Here is an 18,792-nt window from a genome sequence, read left to right as displayed (position 1 = left end):
CGTGTTAGGACACATAGTGCCGAAAAGAGGGATTGAGGTGGATACGGCAAAGGTGGATGTGATTAAAACCTTACCGTATCCATCTAATACTCGAGACGTGAGGTCGTTCTTAGGACACGCGGGTTTTTATCGAAGGTTTATTAAGGATTTCTCCAAAATAGCTAACCCCTTGTGCAAACTTTTGCACAAGGATGTGGAGTTCGTGTTTGATGATCATTGTAGGGAAGCATTTGACTTGTTGAAGGAGAGACTTATATCGGCCCCAATCATTCAAGCACCCAAGTGGGATCGGCCTTTTGAAATCATGACCGATGCAAGCGATTTTGCCATTGGAGCCGTATTGGGACAAAAAGATGACAAAGCTTCATATGTGATCCAATATACTTCTTCACTCTTAAATGATGCTCAACGAAACTACACCGTCACGGAAAAGGAATTTTTAGCGGTGGTTTATGCCATTGAAAAATTCCGGGCTTATTTCTTGGGTGCAAAGGTCATCATCTATACCGATCACAAGTCTATAAGGCAACTTGTAGACAAGAAAGACACCAAGGCAAGGCTCATGAGATGGGTGCTTTTGTTGAGCGAGTTTGACATAGAGATCAAGGACAAGCAAGGGAGTGCTAATGTGGTGGCCGACCATTTGAGTAGGCTTCACATCAATGACGATCTCGTGAAGACTATGGGGGTAGTTGACGGTAGCTTACCACATGAATCCCTTTATTCCATAAAGGCCGTTGAGCCTTGGTATGCCAACCTTGTCAATTACATGGTCACCAAGAAGTTTCCCACCTCACTTTCATCTAGTCAAAGGAACAAGATCAAGTCCGATTCTAGATTCTATATATGGGATGAGCCGTATCTATGGAAAATGTGTCAAGACCAAGTCATCCGACGTTGTGTTCCGGATGTAGAAATCCCATCCATCCTAAAACATTGTCATGAGTACGCTTGTGGGGGTCACTTTGGGCCTCATAGAACGGCACGTAAGATCCTTGAGTGCGGGTTCTATTGGCCCAAATTGTTTAAATATGCTCACGTTTTCGTCAACACTTGTGAGAAATGCCAACGGGTTGGCAACATATCGCGACGAAACGAAATGCCCCAACAACCAATGCTCTATTTGGAGATTTTCGATGTGTGGGGGATAGACTTCATGGGTCCATTCCCCAAGTCGGATGGGTATCTTTACATCCTTTTAGCGGTGGACTACGTCTCAAAATGGGTCGAGGCTATACCCACTCGGAATGATGACGCAAGGACGGTTTCTAGCTTTGTTCACAATAACATTTTCTCAAGGTTCGGCTATCCTAGGGCGTTGATAAGTGACCGGGGGACTCATTTTTGCAATAGGATTTTGGAGGGATTGCTAAAGAGGTACGGGGTCGTGCACAAAGTCTCCACCGCTATCATCACCCACAAACCAATGGGCAAGCGGAAGTTTCCAATCGGGAGATCAAGAGCATCTTACAAAAAACAGTGAACCCCGATAGGAAAGATTGGAGTCAAAGGTTGAATGATGCTCTTTGGGCATACCGCACCGCCTATAAGACACCCATTGGTATGTCCCCATACCGACTCATTTATGGGAAGGCATGTCACCTTCCTTTGGAAGTGGAGCATAGGGCCTATTGGGCCATCAAATCCTTCAACCAAAGCATTGATGATGCGGGGCTCCATCGGAAGCTTCAACTTCAAGAAATTGAAGAAATCCGTCTTGACTCTTATGATAATGCCGCCATATACAAAGAGAAAGCTAGAATATGGCATGATCGAATGATAAGTCGACGGGTTTTCAAAGAAGGCACCAAAGTTCTTGTGTTCCAAAATCGATTAAAGTTGTTCTCCGGGAAGCTAAGATCAAGATGGGTTGGACCGTTCATTGTGAGCAAGGTCCATCCTCATGGAGCGGTAGAAGTTGAGAACCCGAGCACGGGAAAGACAATCAAGGTGAATGGTCAACGGCTTAAAGAGTATCATGAAGGCATGGAAGCACAAATTGTTGAACAAGTCACCTTGGAAGACCCCGTTTACCAAGCTTAAGCGTGAGAAGCACTTTGTCGAGCCATCAACGTTAAACATACGGCAACTTTTGTAAATATTCCCTCTTTGTAGCATAGAATTTACCGCTTTCTTGTCAATTTATTTACTCTTAACGCGTTTTAGAAGCATGCATTATGGATTCTTTTGAAAGTTTATTGAAGTGTTTGAAGGACGTAGGATGAAGCTCCTTGGGAAGCGTGCCCAAGTCGTATTGGGAAGTGAAATGACTCGGGACACCATCTAGATGAGTCAAATGAAGGAAAAGCACGAAAGGAAGGCCAAGAATCCCCACAAAGAAAAAGTTGATGGCAAGTTTTTTACTCGACAACTCCAGAAGCGCGACTGCGCCAAAAAGCGCGACACTGCGCAATATAATATGGCGCGACTGCATAGATTAAAATGCGCGACTGCACTGCAGCAGTAGCAGCCACGGGATTTAGAAGGAGCTTTTTACAAACCAAAAATCCACTTTCATTCATTCATTTCGACACATTATACCTTCCACTCCCAATTTCCCAACTCAAACTTCATAAACCTTCATCAAAATCCACCATCAAACCTTCAACAAACTCCTTCCTTTCATCACAATCACCTCTCAACCCAGCCCAACAACTCAAATACTCACTTAACCTTTCAAATTTCTGATTTTCCCCAATTTTATCCCAAACCCTATCCTTGCAAATTGTGGATTCAAGTTCGTTTCAAGAGATTTCTGGGTAATTGGAGCATTCTTGGAAGGGTTTTTAGCATTATAATTCAATCAACTAGCATTTTAAGTGGATTCGGGGAGGTATAACAACTTTTCCAATCTTTTGCTTTACTTACTTTGCTTTAATCCGGGATTTGGTGTTTTTACATTGAATTTTTGGATAATTTTGATTGATTGTTGTCTTTAATTGCTGGGATAAACTTGTTTTCTGAGAAAGGGGAGAGGTATTCAACAAACATCACTTAATCCCACCTTCTTGAATTTGTGCCTTGAAGGTGTTTATTGAATTGCCTCAACGAGAGCAAAACTGTTTTGAGTGTTTTTGTTGGTCTTTTTGGTGCTCTTGCTTGCTAGGAACCATGGTTTTCGGTAAGAGAAAAGCTCAACAAGGGGAGGGAATTAACCCCAAGGTGTTTAACGGGAATGAGGGTCTAAATGCGGAACAAAAGAAAATCTTTGCAAAACTTGAAAAAGAAAACCCCGTCCCCATCACCAAATTCCTCCACCGTGACACTCTTCAAGATCTAGGAATAGAGGAAATCACTTTTCAACTCTTGAGTCGGGTAGGATTAGAGCAATACATGGACCTTCATGATGACACCTACCGCTCTTTTACTTATGAATTCTTGTCCACCATCTCCAAAACGGGGGAGGGGGCGAATGAGAGAGTGAATTTCCGTCTTCATAAAGTGTGGCATTCGATTTCTTTTGATGAGGTAAGAGATATTTTGAGAATCACAAAACCGCCCTCCCCGGTCAACCCACCCAAGGGCAAGCTTAATGAGGTGTGGTGTCACCTCACGGGAAGGGAAGCTCAAGATCACAATGACAAGCTTTCCGCCATCACCAATCCCGCAATCCGCATTTTGACAAGATGTTTGGCTTGTTGGTTCTTCTCCATGGGGGAGCCAAAAAAAGTTAGCGATGCGGTGAGGGAGTGCATGTGGGCTATGCTCCCGGAGGGGAGTGGTGTGCCGGATTGGGCAAGGCTATTTGTTGATTCTTGTTTGAAACATAAGAAGAGGAGGGGAGGTAACATAAATAGTGGGGGTTTAATCACCCTTTTTGTAGAGAAATTTGTGGGCTCAACATCGGATGACCAACTCCCCGTTTGGGGAAATCATTTTTATAACACCCATGGCCTTGAGGAGACACATATGATCAAGGTCTTAGATAAACAAAATTTTCAATGCAATTGGTTGGGAGTGGGGAAAGCTCCCTACATGGTTCTACCAAAGAATGGCCCAATTCCTCATGGTACCCGTGCCATTCATTTCTTTTGCCCGCCCGACACGCCGGAGCAAAGAGCGGCACAACGGAGAAGGGTCGAACCACCCCCGGTTGTTCACCTTGATAGTGAAGAAGAGAGGGAGATTCGGAACATAGAGCGTGACCCGCCCATCCATGACACACCAATGTTTGAGGCGGGGACAAGCTCTACTCCACCAATCGCCCCATGGCAACAACAAATGTTTAATTACTTCACGGAGACCCGGGGAACTTTGGAGACAATTAGTGGGAGAGTTGATAGCTCTCATGCATGGCAACAACAACAAACGCCAAGGCTTGAGAGTTTGGATCAATGGAGGGTCGCTAGTATGGAGCACCAAAAGTTGAGTGCGGAGGCCGAAAGAGCTCAAATGAAGATGCTTCAAGAGATGGCTAAGAGGCAAGATGAGGCCTATGCTTGGCAACAACAACAAGCCAAGTACATGGCAGAGCAACAAGCCATGTGGAAGGCCCAAAATGAATGGAGAGAGCAAGCGACTCAACAATTCGGGGTGCAAAATGAGCGGCACCACCAATATGTTGAAGACTCTTATGAAGATGCTCAAGCTCATGAAGATTCTTTTGGGCTTATCCGTGGCCTTTTCGGCATGACCCTCCATCCAAATGACCCCACCTACCAACCAACCATCACGGAGCCACTAGTTGAGGAGGCCTATGAGAGGGCCAAGAGAGTGAGGCAAGCAAGAGGAAGAAGAAAAAGAGATCAAGGGACATATGAGCAAGGGGAAGGCTCGGGTCCCTCCAACTACCAACCTTGAGAGGATGAGGGTACTCCTCCACATTGAGGACAATGTGGAATCTAAGTGTGGGGGAGTAAGATGATTGAAATTGTAATATATGTACATTTCTTTCCATTGAATGTATGTTAAAAAAAAAAAAAAAAATTGAAAATCCCGGCTAGGTGAAAACCCACAAGGGTGGGCGCCTAGGCAGGATTGGGAAAGGTGGCCGAGGACGGAATGAAAACCCGAAAGGGCATTCCGGGCAAAATGAAGAATCGAGTTGCGAGCCACCGATGAGAGGAAAGGAAAAAGCTAAGGTGAAAACCCGAAAGGGCACCTTAGGCAAAATGAGGGATTTTCAAACAAAAAAAATTGAAAAATGCAACACCAAAAAGATGGAGGGACAAGAAGGGAGTGATAAGGAGGGTCAAGGAAGGAGGCTAGTTCTAGGACTTAATTTTCTTTTGTGTCACAAAATTTATTTCAAATTGGTGGATTTTCCGATTGCCTACTTGAGTTGTTGATTCTTAAGGGTGTTTGGCCAACCAAGTAGCATGATCTTACTTTTATATGGAGTGATAAGGGGGTGTTATAAGTAGTGATGATTTGTGATCGATAGGAGGATGTGTGGGTCACTTTACTATTGCCTTGGGATAAGGCAAGAGTGACCATTACTTTTTGGGCGATATAAGAAGGGTGGAGTTGCGTGATGAGTCGGAGAAGGAGGTGTGTTGTGTCTTGTTAAGAGGGATGACATAAGGAGGGCGCGTGAGAGAAGAGAGAGTGTGTGTCAACTTTGAGTCTTTATTTTTTTCTTTCATAGGTGGTTGTCAAAGAGGGAGATATAAGAAGGTCGTGGTAAGGGAAGAGTGGTCATTCACTCCTACACTCTCTTGTAGACTTCGTGATTGCTTGTTTCGGGTTTTGCTCGGGACTAGCAAAAGTCTAAGAGTGGGGGCGTTTGATAGTAACGTTTTGTGTCAGTCTAAGAGGGTGATTTTATCCCCCTCGTGTCTTTTGATATGGGTCTTTTAGTATGTTTTTCCTAGCACTTGGCATAGAGGTTGATGTGGTTGAACTTGTGTAATTCACCTCGGTTGAACGATTGATCTTCATGAATGGAACCCGAGAGGCATAGAGCACCCTTTCAAAGGTTAAGACAAGCAGCAAGGAGCTCCCATGTAGCCTAGAAACCAGCTGGAAGAAGGAGGAGTGAAGCTTGGAAAGTAAAGAAGGAAGAAAGACTTGAGAAGTTCGAAGCTGACTCCCGAGCTGGGGCGCAGCCTGCACCAAGAATTGCGCAGCCTGCGCCGACTTCAGAGGAGCCTGCGCAAATCTGTTTTTAAACACGGGCTTAAGTAAACATTTCCGTGTTTTTGGGCTTGTTTTGAGGTTTTTAACCTAGAAGGGAGTGCACCCATATATATACCCCTCATGTTTGAAGACCTAGTGATCATCTAATTATTGAATAATCTCTAGAAAACTTGTAGTAGAAGAACAGCATGGCGATTGAAATAATGTTTTTAGAGAGCGTAGGCACATAAAAACAATTATGCAAATACAACTCAAATCCATTAGGCAAAGCTAAAACATAAGTTCCCTTGGATTCGGCCGCTACCCGAGCTCCATTTCCAAGGCGTAGATCCACATCTCCCTTGCTAAGCCTCTCCACATCTCTTAAACCCTGGAAATGATTACAAAGGTGAGAACCACAACCGGTATCTAGTACCCATGTCGTAGTGGAAGTATAATTTATATCAATAACATAAATTTCTTTAGGAATTGTACCTTTTGGAGCAATGAGTCCTTCCCTTATATTTCGCAAATACATGGGACAATTCCTAAGCCAATGTCCCATGCCATAGCAATAATGGCACTCATCATTAACTTGCTTGAAGTTTTTGATTTTCTTTCCTTTCTTCTTGAACCTCTTGCCTTTTGAAGCAAGAACTTGATTGCTAGAGCTCCCACTAGCTTTGGCATCTTTATCTTCCAGAGACAAAGACCCTGTAGATCGTATGAGGTAGTCTTCCTGAGACGGACTCACACGAGGTCTAGTAGTAGTGGGTGGTTTAGAAGAAGTGATGAAGTTAAGGTTTCCATCCGAACCTATCCCAAAATGAAGTTCTCTAGTTGTATCGAAATCGTTGTTGGAGCATACGTTGTCAAGAACATTGTGATATGACTCAATAGTTATCGGTGCGGTAGCATTTGATGGATTCATTGTAAATATGGAAGAAAAGGAAATATTAACATTTGTCTTTTTAAATCATACTTGTAAAAATTAACAAGATATGAACATTTATATAGTGACCTCTACCCAACTATAATAAATGATTCCAAGACCCAAATTCATATCGATTTAGGCACGGTAGGGCCGATTCATCCTTTATCAATATAACTCGGTGGATTAACGTTTAATCGATTCTACTTTTAGAACTCTTGGTCGATAATATTACATTTAACGATTATCTTTAGCCCAAAACACATTCGACAAGGGCACGGTAGGGCCGATACATCCCTTATCAAAAAATTTTGTTGAGTTCAATCCAAATTTCGAATAAATGTGTCCATGATCCAAATCCATATCAACATGGGCACGGTAGGGCCGATTCATCCCTTATCAACATGAATTCGGTGGATTAACATTCATCACCCACTTCCCCTACGTAACAAGGTTTGTACCCCGGTAGGGCCGAGTGCACTCCCTCGCGAAATAGGTTTTCATGGTTTCTACTATTTGGTAAGGCTATGTCTCAATTGATTGTTTTAGCGAGAGGTCATGTCAATTTATTATCTATCACGTTTTAAGTGAACTAAAGCGGTGAACTACGATAAATTTAATTGACACGGTCGATAAACTCGATAAAATGACAATGCATGTTTAGTTATGGCGATTTAGCGATGCATGTGACATAAAATAAAATGCAAGCATAAAGATAAATAAATAAATAAATCCTAGTATGGCCTTTCCTAAAATAGAAAAACTATTTAACTATTACATATTCGGAAACCAACTCCATTGGTCCCTTGAACTTCGGTTGTGGCACGCATCTCGAGGTAACACCGTCTTTATGTATCACCATTCTTGAAGAAATCCGTCTTTGGGAACTCCGAGATAAATAAAATTATATAATAAATTACATAATTTCCTATTATACATTTGTAACTTAAAATAAAATAAATCTGTTAAATTACAAAACGGTGATACGAGATCACAATAAAAATTACAACCGAATCGATATTCCCATACATTTCGGGAAATACCAATTAAAATCTAAGGCCATACTAAGTAAAATTACATAATTCAAAATTACATAAATTAAAATTATGACAATCATAAAGAAAATGCAGCATTATAATATGTATGAACATGCCCAATTTTATGCTAAATCGCCTTTAATTAGCCAATATCGTATATTACTCGGTTTTTACGGATTTGCGTGATTTCAACATTTTTATAATCACAAAAATACATTAACTCATATTTATGCATAATTTAATTACCCTAACCTCTTAGGACTCAAAATTTAGTCTTCACTAATAAATTGACCATAATTAACCCATATTTTATAAAATTGTTCATAAATGGACCAAAAATTACAAAAATAAGCTATAAACTTCAAATAAATCACAAAAATTTCAAATAAATTTGAAATTTGAAATTTAAACTTATGAACATTCTGGAAAAATATCATGACACTCATAATATTCAAAAACTTAGGTTAAAAATTTTGAAATTTTTCCCGGAAAAACAATGTTGCGGTTTATCGGTTTTAACTAAAATAATCATAAAAACATGGAAAAATTATTTTCATTAACTTTTCAATTTTAGATCTGAAAAATATAATAAAATGCAACATTAGACGTTTTTCCTAAGTCATAGATTATGTTTTATTAATTTTACACTAATAATGTCACTATTTATGCTATTTTTCTTCAAAAATCCATAAATCATGCAAAAAGACTTATTTATAGCCAATTATTTTACACACATCTTTTAAAATTGCATGTGACAACATATTAATTTTCTATGACCAGATTCGAAATTTAACTCATATTAACCTATTTTTCACCTAAATCCGAATTTAATAATGAAAAATCCATTTTTCGAGCATAACAAGTCCAAAAATTATGACAATTTACAGGTTATCTCAAAATAATATATGTGACAACATATCCAAAAATCAATGGAAAATTCGAAGTATAGCTAATTTTAGACCAAAAATGACATTTTTACTCATAAAATCACATTTAAATGCCATTATTGTAAATTATGAACAATAAAAATCCGTAAATTTAACAAAAATATCCTAAAACATTTTAGGACCAGAAATATTAGTATGCATGGATTAAATTCGTGATATTTCATAATAACACAAATTTTACAAGTTTTATATGTTATTCTTATAACTCGGAAAAACTTTTAACCGATTTGCATGCAAACAACCGTGGCTCTGATACTGATTGAAGGAAAAATAGATCTATATACATACTAACATACTCATATATGTTAAAATTAATTTGTCATAAAATTAAAGGTGGAACTTATGCATGCAAACTAATTAAAAAAATGAGAAAGAAACATTATTCTTACAATGGGTATTTCGGTTTAATGGGCACAAAAGAAATCTCCTTTTCTTTTGTTCTTGAGCTTTCCTTATGGATGAACAAAGATCCAAGTGTAGGATCTCTCCCAAGGAATTATACCCAAAGCTTACTCTTAATAAAATTAATATAATGTATACTAGATGATATTAATTTTATAAGGAAAAATGACCCAAAAATATTATAAACTTCTTAATATTTTAGGCTATGAGAGAGAAGAAGAAGAGAGATTTTTGTCTCTCTAGAAATCTTATTTTGGATGAGTAAAAATGAATGAATGAACACTACTTCATACTTAGTGAATATTAGGCAAAATAATAAGAAAAATCTCCAACATTTTTCTTCCCAAAACCGGTGGGAGTGGAGGAAATAAAAGAGCCAATGCATGCCCTAGTTGTTCTTCACAATGAACCATAGGCATGCAAGGCTAGTTTAGTAGGTAATTATATTGTTTACCACTAATAAGAACAACTTAATATTTGTCTAATATTCCTCCAATTTTCGGCACATAGGATAATATGGGTTCCATATTATTTTTGTCAATTGTCAATATATCACATGTCATATGCAACATAAATTTGTAATGTATTTTTAACATATTAAAAATCAACGTATTAATAAAAATACGTCATATACAATAATTGACTTAGTAATTCATAATTACTTGTACCAAAATATTTCACCAATTTATAAATCATATTTATAATGATTCATTCAAATTTAATTGTTTCCTTAAACAATAATTTCATCCGAGTAATGATACAATTCAATTACTCAGACCGTATCTCATTTAATCACATTTCAATGTGATACGTAAATTTTACTTCCAAAATCGTCCGTCAATTTTTCAAGTAATTTAATTAACTCGTAACATTATACGATTAATTAAATGATCAATTAAGAGTGTTGCCCTATAGGTATGACCTAGGGGGTCAACTGATCACCACCGTCGCACGACAGTAATGTCAAACTCTAGTCAGCCAATCATTACCGATATATGTTGACCAGTTGACAGTATAAATACTTCCCAATTGTATTCTTTAAAATGAGATTTAATAATGATATTTAAATCATATGATCGCACTATTGTTGAGGACACATTTCCCAACAGCTGCAAGGCAAGATGGAGCTGGAGCTAGAGTTGTATTTGTAACTTCACAAAATCATCTCATGCCATATGCCTTTACACTTACTCAGTTGTGCACAAATAATATGGCAGAATACTAAACTCTTATACTCGGCCTTCAAATGGCGATTGAAATAGGCGTCAGGGATATGGACATCTACGGAGACTCAGAGTTAGTGGTCAACCAAGTCCTTGGTGAATATGAAGTGAAAAAGGAAGACTTGATTCCCTACCATCAACGGGCATTACAACTGCTGAATCAACTTGACGACATCCATGTTGGTCATGTACCAAGGAGTGCCAATAAGTTGGCCGACGCGCTTGCTAATCTTGCAGCCACTTTGGCACTGGGGGCAGAAGAGTCTATGCAAGTCCCAGTCTGCAACCATTGGGCAGTATCTTTGCTTGAAGGGGAAGAAAATGTAGACACAACCAACATGATATGCGTCTACACAGCTGATGAAGATGATTGGCGTCAACCTATCATTGATTTCTTGGACCACCAAAAATTACCTGATGATCCCAGACACAAGGTTGAGATACGTCGACGTGCTCCAAAGTTTATTCACTATAAAGGGACACTCTACAGATGTTCTTTCTCAGGCCAATGGTTGAGATGTCCAAGCAAGAGCTTAAACTGCACACCAAAGCTCCTAAGCAAGAGGTTAAACTGCATACCCAAAAAAAAAAACCTTCCATCTTTTATGAACTACGTCGGCTTGATCTTATAAAGTACTAAAGTACTTCGTGCTTTACAGGTACGTATGCAGTTTGGGTGAACATGTAGCTCAAGTGCAGCCACACCTCCAAACAAACACCATCCATATTTGAACTACGTTGACTTGATCTTGTGAAGTACACTTTGTGCTTTACAGGTACGTAGGCAACTTGAGTGAACATGTAGCTTGAGCGCAATCACTGTTGGAGCTAGTGTCCTCCACAGTTAGTGTGATAACGTATATAAATCTCTTATAGGTTCACAGGGTATACTTAGTATTTTATCAGTTGATTAACGTTTACTTAATAACGGTTGGCTTGCTAGAAGTTTGACGTTATTATCATACTGATGGCGGTGATCAACTGGTCCCTAAAAGTCACACCTAAAGGATGTGTTTGAGAGATGTGATTATATGAAAATATAATCACGTTGATGCCTTATATGACTAAAAGGTTAGTCCATGTATTTGACTAAAAAGTTAATCAATGTGATGATGAGACGATTATTTAATACAATTAAATAATATCAGATGAGACGAATTAATTGTTAATTCGTAAATTGAATATAAACTGTTATATTTAATTAAAGTATATAATGTTAGCTTAAACGAGTTAAGATGTTAATTCGTAATTAAACGTAACCAGTTATATTTAATTAGCAAATTATAAATATGCAATATCTATAGTTAATGTATATATTATACGAAATTGTCATAATAAATGTTGGCAGGCCGGTATTAATGAATCGACTACAAACTGTTGTGTGTGGACTTATTAATACGGGACGACATAAATGACAATTGATAAATAATACACATTTTATACATTTTGAGAACAACCAAAAATAAGAAAATTTTCTCCTTATTTTTGGTGGTTGGTGAAAGCGAAAAAGGAGAAAAAGAGGAAGAAAAATATCTTCCCCTAATACTCTCCATTTACACGGTTATAAGGAGATAAAAGAGGATCATTTTACTTTACTTCTTTTTTACCTAATTTTCTCACATCACAAAACCCTAAAATCATTAGAAATTAGGGATCTCATTCTAGCAAAAAGAGAGCCATTTCTCAAAGCATTTTGGGTGCAACGATTAGGAGAATATCGATCTCGATATTTGTTCTTAGGCCAAATTGCTAGGACCAAAGGTTGATTCTAATCTCTACTATTTTTGTTTATGCAATTTCGTTTATGACTAACAATTTCATAATTATAATTTCGTTATAATCCGAATTTCTTGATGAAGTATAGCGATATTTCCCACAACCACACCTCCAAATAAAAATCATGTCTCTTTAAACCATGTTGTCTTGATCCTGTCAAGTGCAATTATGTGCTTTAGAGAAATGTACGTCATTGCTCGTAGAGACTTCTCAAAAATATGTTGTAATAATCTGGGATGTATATCTTCTTCCTCATGTCGTTGACAAATCGCGCGATGTATTGACTTGATGCATTGCGTAGCTTCTTGGAGTCGACAAGTCAGGTACACTGCATGACATCTCCTATGAGAGTAGCTCGCCATCTTATTCTTCCTGTCGACGAGGCAATACATTGTGTTACTCGAAGTAGCTCGCAGTCTCTTGTCTCTTACACCTCCTGCTGTCGACGAGCTAGGTTCATTGCATGGTAACTCCAAAGAGAAACCAAAATGACCCATCTCGGATTAGCTCGTAGTCTCTTCATGTCGACGAGTCGGTATATTACATGGTCCGGAGTAGTATCCAAATCTTCATGCGATCGACGAATCGGGTACATTGCATGATAACTCCAAAGGAGAATCGAAATGATCCGTCCGGAGTAACCTTCAAATCTTCATGCGGTCGACGAATCGGGTACATTGTATGATAACTCCAAAAGAGAATCGAAATGATCCGACCGGAATAACCTCCAAATCTTCATGTAGTTAACGAGTCCGGATCTTGCACTATAAGTCATAAAAAAAGAATTGAAAATACTTGATTTGGAAGCATCATATGGTACCTCCACGTATAAAAAATTTACTATCTCAAAAGCCGGTCAATAAAAAATGCAATTGAGACCAACATAAGCATTAAAAAATTACAAAAAAAAACATTACGGTGAGTGATGAGCAAATACAAGGCAAAACAAATGAAGTCATGATGGTCTGTCCTCCAACATTAAGCCATTGTTACAACTTCTCACTAATTCAATAGAACCTGCATGGCAATAAAGACTATCGACACTATAAAACCTGTCCCTGTGACAACACTTGACGGGCATCTACCATCATAAAGCCTACTGAAGATTGCCTTGGAACGAGTTGTTGCTCCTGGATGCACAAACAAACACACAAAAAAATTTTAAAAAAAAATCAAAGGGGAATTCGAGTCCAACATCGATCGAACCGACGCGCGTACATGACCAGAATCTTCGTTAGGCAAGAAGTTAAAAATTGAAGACAGGGATTACAGACATACTCAACATTGATATGAGAAGAGGAGAAGTCTCGGTATACCTGTATCGGTCTAAGCCTGCTGTTATTAGGAGACGAGAAGAGCAGAGGTAGAAAAGAAGAGTATGTTACAAACAAAAGATGAGCAATAAAAGCAAGATTAGAAAACAAGAAGGAAGGAGATTTGCGATTCTTCGGCAGCGAGAAAGCCTGAGATGACGACACCAATGAGTCTAAGAACAAGGGTCATAGGGTGTATATATATAGGTTTGGGTAGTCTCTAAACCCTATTATTAAAAGCTTGCTGCCGAAGAAAGGAAGAGCATCGCTTTAATAACGTTCTCCGGCCCAAGTTGTTCACAACTTCACACTTTAGAGTCCTATTCAACGGTAGTGTGTAATTGACTCGCACAATAAATTTGGGCTTACAATTTGCTAAGCTAAATTTCAATGTTACGAAGACCATTAGAACATGCTATTAGGCACTCTCATGTGACCAAGGGTGAAATTAAGGGGTTGTTTGGTTGCCCTCTTAAATCATGGGAAGTAGAAATTCCCATGAATTGCTTAAATATGATGTTGTTTGGTTGCCCATTTCATTGGAATTAGAACTTCCCAAGGAACTTCAATTCCTCCATAATGTAGGAATTTGGTTCCCCTTGGTAAGTGCAACTTCCCACATGAATTCACTTCCCACATGACAATCAAACAACATTTTTACAATTCACATGAATTACAAATTCACATGAACTTAACTTCCTAGGAACTTTATCTTCCCATAGTAAACCAAACAACCCCTAAATATAAAGATGGGTTGGTATGATAACAGGTAAGGATGCTCATGGACTTCCAAGTCAAACAAACAAAAAAGCTCATTTGTCAAGTCACAAAATGACGGAATGATTTTAATGACATACGCCCGAGTCATCTAATGACAAAACATCCGTCAAGTCAGATAATGACAGGGTGAAATCAGAAGAGTTAGGAGGCTGCCGTTACGCAAGTTCGGGTGGCCGTCGACTTTTAAGTCAAACAAAAAATATGTCAACCGCCAAGTCAGATAATGACAGGGTGACGTCAAAAAAAAATTTATTATTACCCTTACGACAAATTTGGGTATGCCTCAACTTCCAAGTCAAACAAAAATTCACCCGCGAAGTTAGATAATGACAGGGTGACATTGTTCAAAAAAAATGGACTATCTCGATGACAAGTTGAGATGCCACCAAATAAAAAATATGTCATCCGCCAAGTCGGATAATGACAGGGTGGCGTTAAAAAGAAAATGGATCACCTCAACGACAAGTTAAGGTACCACGACTTTCAAGTCAAAGAAAAAAGTCACTCGCCAAATCAAAATACTGATAGATTGACGTTTTTAAAAAAAAAAGGGTCATCCTTACGACAAGTTTGGGTGCGCATCGACTTCCAAGTCAAAGCCAAAATGAATCGAGACCTCGCCACATCAAGACACTAAAAGTGCACGTGACAAGGTCCCGAGGGGGCAATTTGTAGGCACAGAAAATTTATTAATGTGCCGAATAAATAAAATAAATCAATTATTTGAGTTAATACTAAATTTTAGCTCGATTTAATTATTTTGCCCCAATTAAATGAAATACGGGTCGATTCGTATTACAAAATGGGTTATCCGGATCATTAGACCCAAAAAATATCAAATTTGGGCCAATTTCACTAATAAACCCATAAACGGGCCTGTGAATGCAAAATTCCACCAAGGGGAACTGGAAATCTATAAATAGGGCCATTCTCATTCATTTCAGGTAGAGAAATCATAATCATAAACTTTAGAGAGAAGAAGACACAAAAGCTCTATAAATTCTCTCTACAAGACACCTCTGCAAGCAGTCAACAAGCACACCTAAACTGTGCCGCCTGCCCAAGAAATTCAATTTCAAGCTACAACATTCAAGAGAGAACAAGTCGCAGTGACCCTCTCAAGAATACAAATCGACACCTTCTACAGAGTGCATACCACCTCTACATGTGTCATTCAAATACAACGTTCGCGCCTCTACTACAGACAGCGTTTACATAATCTACTACGGCATTTAGAATCAGAGGATACATTAGAGATTGTACACATAAACTTTCTGATATTAATAAAAATTCATTTGTTTCCTATTTTGTATTACATTTATTTTGCGATACAAAATTTGTTGTTACAGTTAGTATGATTGACAACCTTATTAGCATGCTAAACTTGATCATGAGTGAGTAGTCCTTTAGCTAGGGTTAATCGGGAATTAGGGGAAACAAACATGGGGATTAATCTATGCTTAATATAATATGTTTTCATAATTAATTTGCTTGCTTGTTGTGGTCAACTTATGCACATGTTATGTTTGATGAAATGCGAGCCTATGAATCATTGCATTTTTTACCCATCTCTTATCTTTTCAATGCGGCTTGTAAGACATAAATCAACTCGAGCCCCATTAGACCACGCATAGAGTTGAATAGGAGGAGACTAAGTCGAATTGTAGGTGTTGTACAGTCTAGACGACTCGGCTACGGGACCCAAATCTTCCTAGGGATTGTAAGATATACACTAATTCGATCCCATCACAACAATAAGTGCTTGCTTCTAATTGAGAACATGTTTGTATGATCTATTTCCATGAATCCCCTATGAACTCATGACATCATAGTGCTTTTAATCAATTGTTTACAAACACCTTTAATTGCTTTACTTTGCTTTCATTAATTTACATTCATCTTGTTGATTAGTTTAGATTACATCTCATCTCAACCCATAACTTGTGACACCCTAAGACATAGCTACTTGCAATTGAAATCCTAAATCAATACCCGTCACTTGGGATCCGAGTTTTACTTACCTCTTTACTAAGAGTAGTTTGTGAAATTATAAATATTGTTTTGGTTGGTAGCTTTTGACGACGATTATAAACCCATGCCATATAAACTGTTAGCGGAAGACTAAGGACTCAACGAGTGATGACTCCATCCCAGCTAGATTCCGCGAGCTATCATCAGAAGTGCCTGCTAATCAACGGCTCACCATCCCCGAATGGATCACGACAGTTTTGTAAAACAACAACGGGGGTCAGTTCACTGAATAATCAAGATAAGTAATGTACAATAAACAACCACGACAACAACTATAAAACCATCTTCCAATTCCAATCATGCCTCATAGCTGACTACACACTCAAGTGGCTACACACTCAAGTGTGTAGTCCTGCCAGATTACTGCCGCGAAAGATAATCCACACCGCCAGTGGGGGACCGCAGCCTTGCCCACCTAAGCCCCACTCATCGCAACGAACAACAACCCATGTTCATTAATGTGCACATCCCCCTTTGTGACGGGAACCACAAGGGGGGAATCAAGGGCATGAAGCCACTCCCGCAAGTGACTCCGCTCAGCCGAGGACGCACCTCACCAATATAGCCAATCCACCACAACTCCAACAATCAAGAAAGACAAGCCAACAACAACAATATTAATCATGCCAATACAATCACAATCATCTTAAATCAATTAAACAGACAATTGAGTAGGGAAACCCTACCTTTTCGCAATCCAAGCACACATAAGCAATCAATAGCAATTCTCCATGACACCGTCACCTACACACAATAACCACATACCATCACTATTAACCATTCCCCCAAAATAACCCAAATCAATAATTAGGGCAAAACCCTAAAAGACAACCTATTAACTTATTACAAAGCACTAGAGACTTACCGATGAAATCAGGACAAAAGACGGAAGTGTAGACTTGCGATCGATCACTTAGCATTGAGAGTGATTAGGGTGATTAGAGGAGTGAAGAACGTATTTTAGGTTTTGATAGAATGAATAGTAACTGTTAAACGAAGTTTATATATAATCTCTAATCACCTTAATCAAACCGCGGAAATTAACCCCGTCATACCGGATACTCGGTCGAGTACGTGGAGTACTCGACCGAGTATTACACTACTCGACCGAGTGTTCTTGGACAGTAGCCTGACCAGAAAACACACGACGCTCTACTCGACCGAGTTAGCCCTATTCGTCCAAGTAACAAGACCCAGAATCCCGTGGTATTTTAATCGTCCCAATCCGCCACATGGCGCAAGATCATTTAAAACGACAAGGCTCCCCCAAAATTGCCTAAACGCCAAGGCCGTGTTAACCCGTCATCCAGAGGGAATAAAAGCTCAGGTGCCTGGCTCAGGCACCATCCTGCCTGGGGCAAATTGATGGGGCATGCCGAGTCGACCCGACCCGCATGCCAATCGACGGGTCAAATGGGTCCCAATGACGGCCAGGTCGAACGTTAGGTACACATCCTCTCTCACATAAATATCTTCCCTTGGATTCCTTCCAAGGGAAGGCACTTACATAGAGACAAAAGATCCTTTTAAGGAAAGACAACGACATTCAGTTAATCAATCACAACAACAACAACTTCATTTTCTCTAGAAGTAAGACTACCTAAAGCATCTAAAAGAGAGACAATGATCGAGCCTCACGCCAAAAGTCCCGGCTATACATTTGAGGATACCATAATGACTTAGGCACCGGAGAGGGCCCCTTTGGGACCCCCCTCCCAAGCGAGGCCCTGTGTGTTACGTGTGCAGCCAAAGCTCGAGGCAGAGGGACATCATCTCATCCAACATCCGAAAGGAGCGTGTTGACCCGATTCAAGCTTGGGCAACGCTGACTTAATTGTTTTCAACCCGAAACACTAAGAATAAAGATATTCTTAGAGAAATGAATGTTGTCAAGAAGTTACGTGCTATGAACTCTAACGGTAAAAGAAGTATTGATAATCATTTGCTATTTGAGGTGGCTAGCGAAAGTAAAAGACATATCCCTAATTTTGGAAATATTGGGGACATTCCAGTGAAAGATGATGGTGGGTCTTCTTGTGGCTCTTACGTTACTCCACTTTCAGACTCCATTATCAAGGATACCAATACCTACAATTCTAATGATTATCTTCCTATAAATTTTGAAAAAAAGTTTTCTCTTAATATTGATTTGGATCGCCATCACAAAGACTCTCAAATTGGTGCTGATATTAAGTTGTTTCTTTGCTTTTTTATTAATTTATCTTATTTAAGACCCGATTTACCCAAGACCACCTATAAACTTGGTCTAAAGAAAAGAAAAGAAATGTTATCCGA

The 18,792-nt window shown here is 39.0% G+C and overlaps 1 protein-coding gene across 1 annotated transcript; it reads left to right on the top strand.

The window, feature by feature from the left end:
• Positions 1 to 10,620: 10,620 nt before the first annotated feature.
• LOC141601691 (uncharacterized) lies at positions 10,621 to 11,394 on the top strand. Its single transcript, XM_074421986.1, has 3 exons — positions 10,621 to 11,162; positions 11,257 to 11,281; positions 11,374 to 11,394. The coding sequence occupies exons 1-3, from the start codon at positions 10,621 to 10,623 to the stop codon at positions 11,392 to 11,394; spliced, it is 588 nt and encodes a 195-aa protein (XP_074278087.1).
• Positions 11,395 to 18,792: the final 7,398 nt, after the last annotated feature.

The sequence above is a fragment of the Silene latifolia genome, chromosome 9, assembly GCF_048544455.1.
Source record: "Silene latifolia isolate original U9 population chromosome 9, ASM4854445v1, whole genome shotgun sequence".
Taxonomy (NCBI): Eukaryota; Viridiplantae; Streptophyta; class Magnoliopsida; order Caryophyllales; family Caryophyllaceae; genus Silene; species Silene latifolia.
Note: the sequence above shows the minus strand (reverse complement) of the source record. Positions and strands in the feature narration are given on the sequence as shown.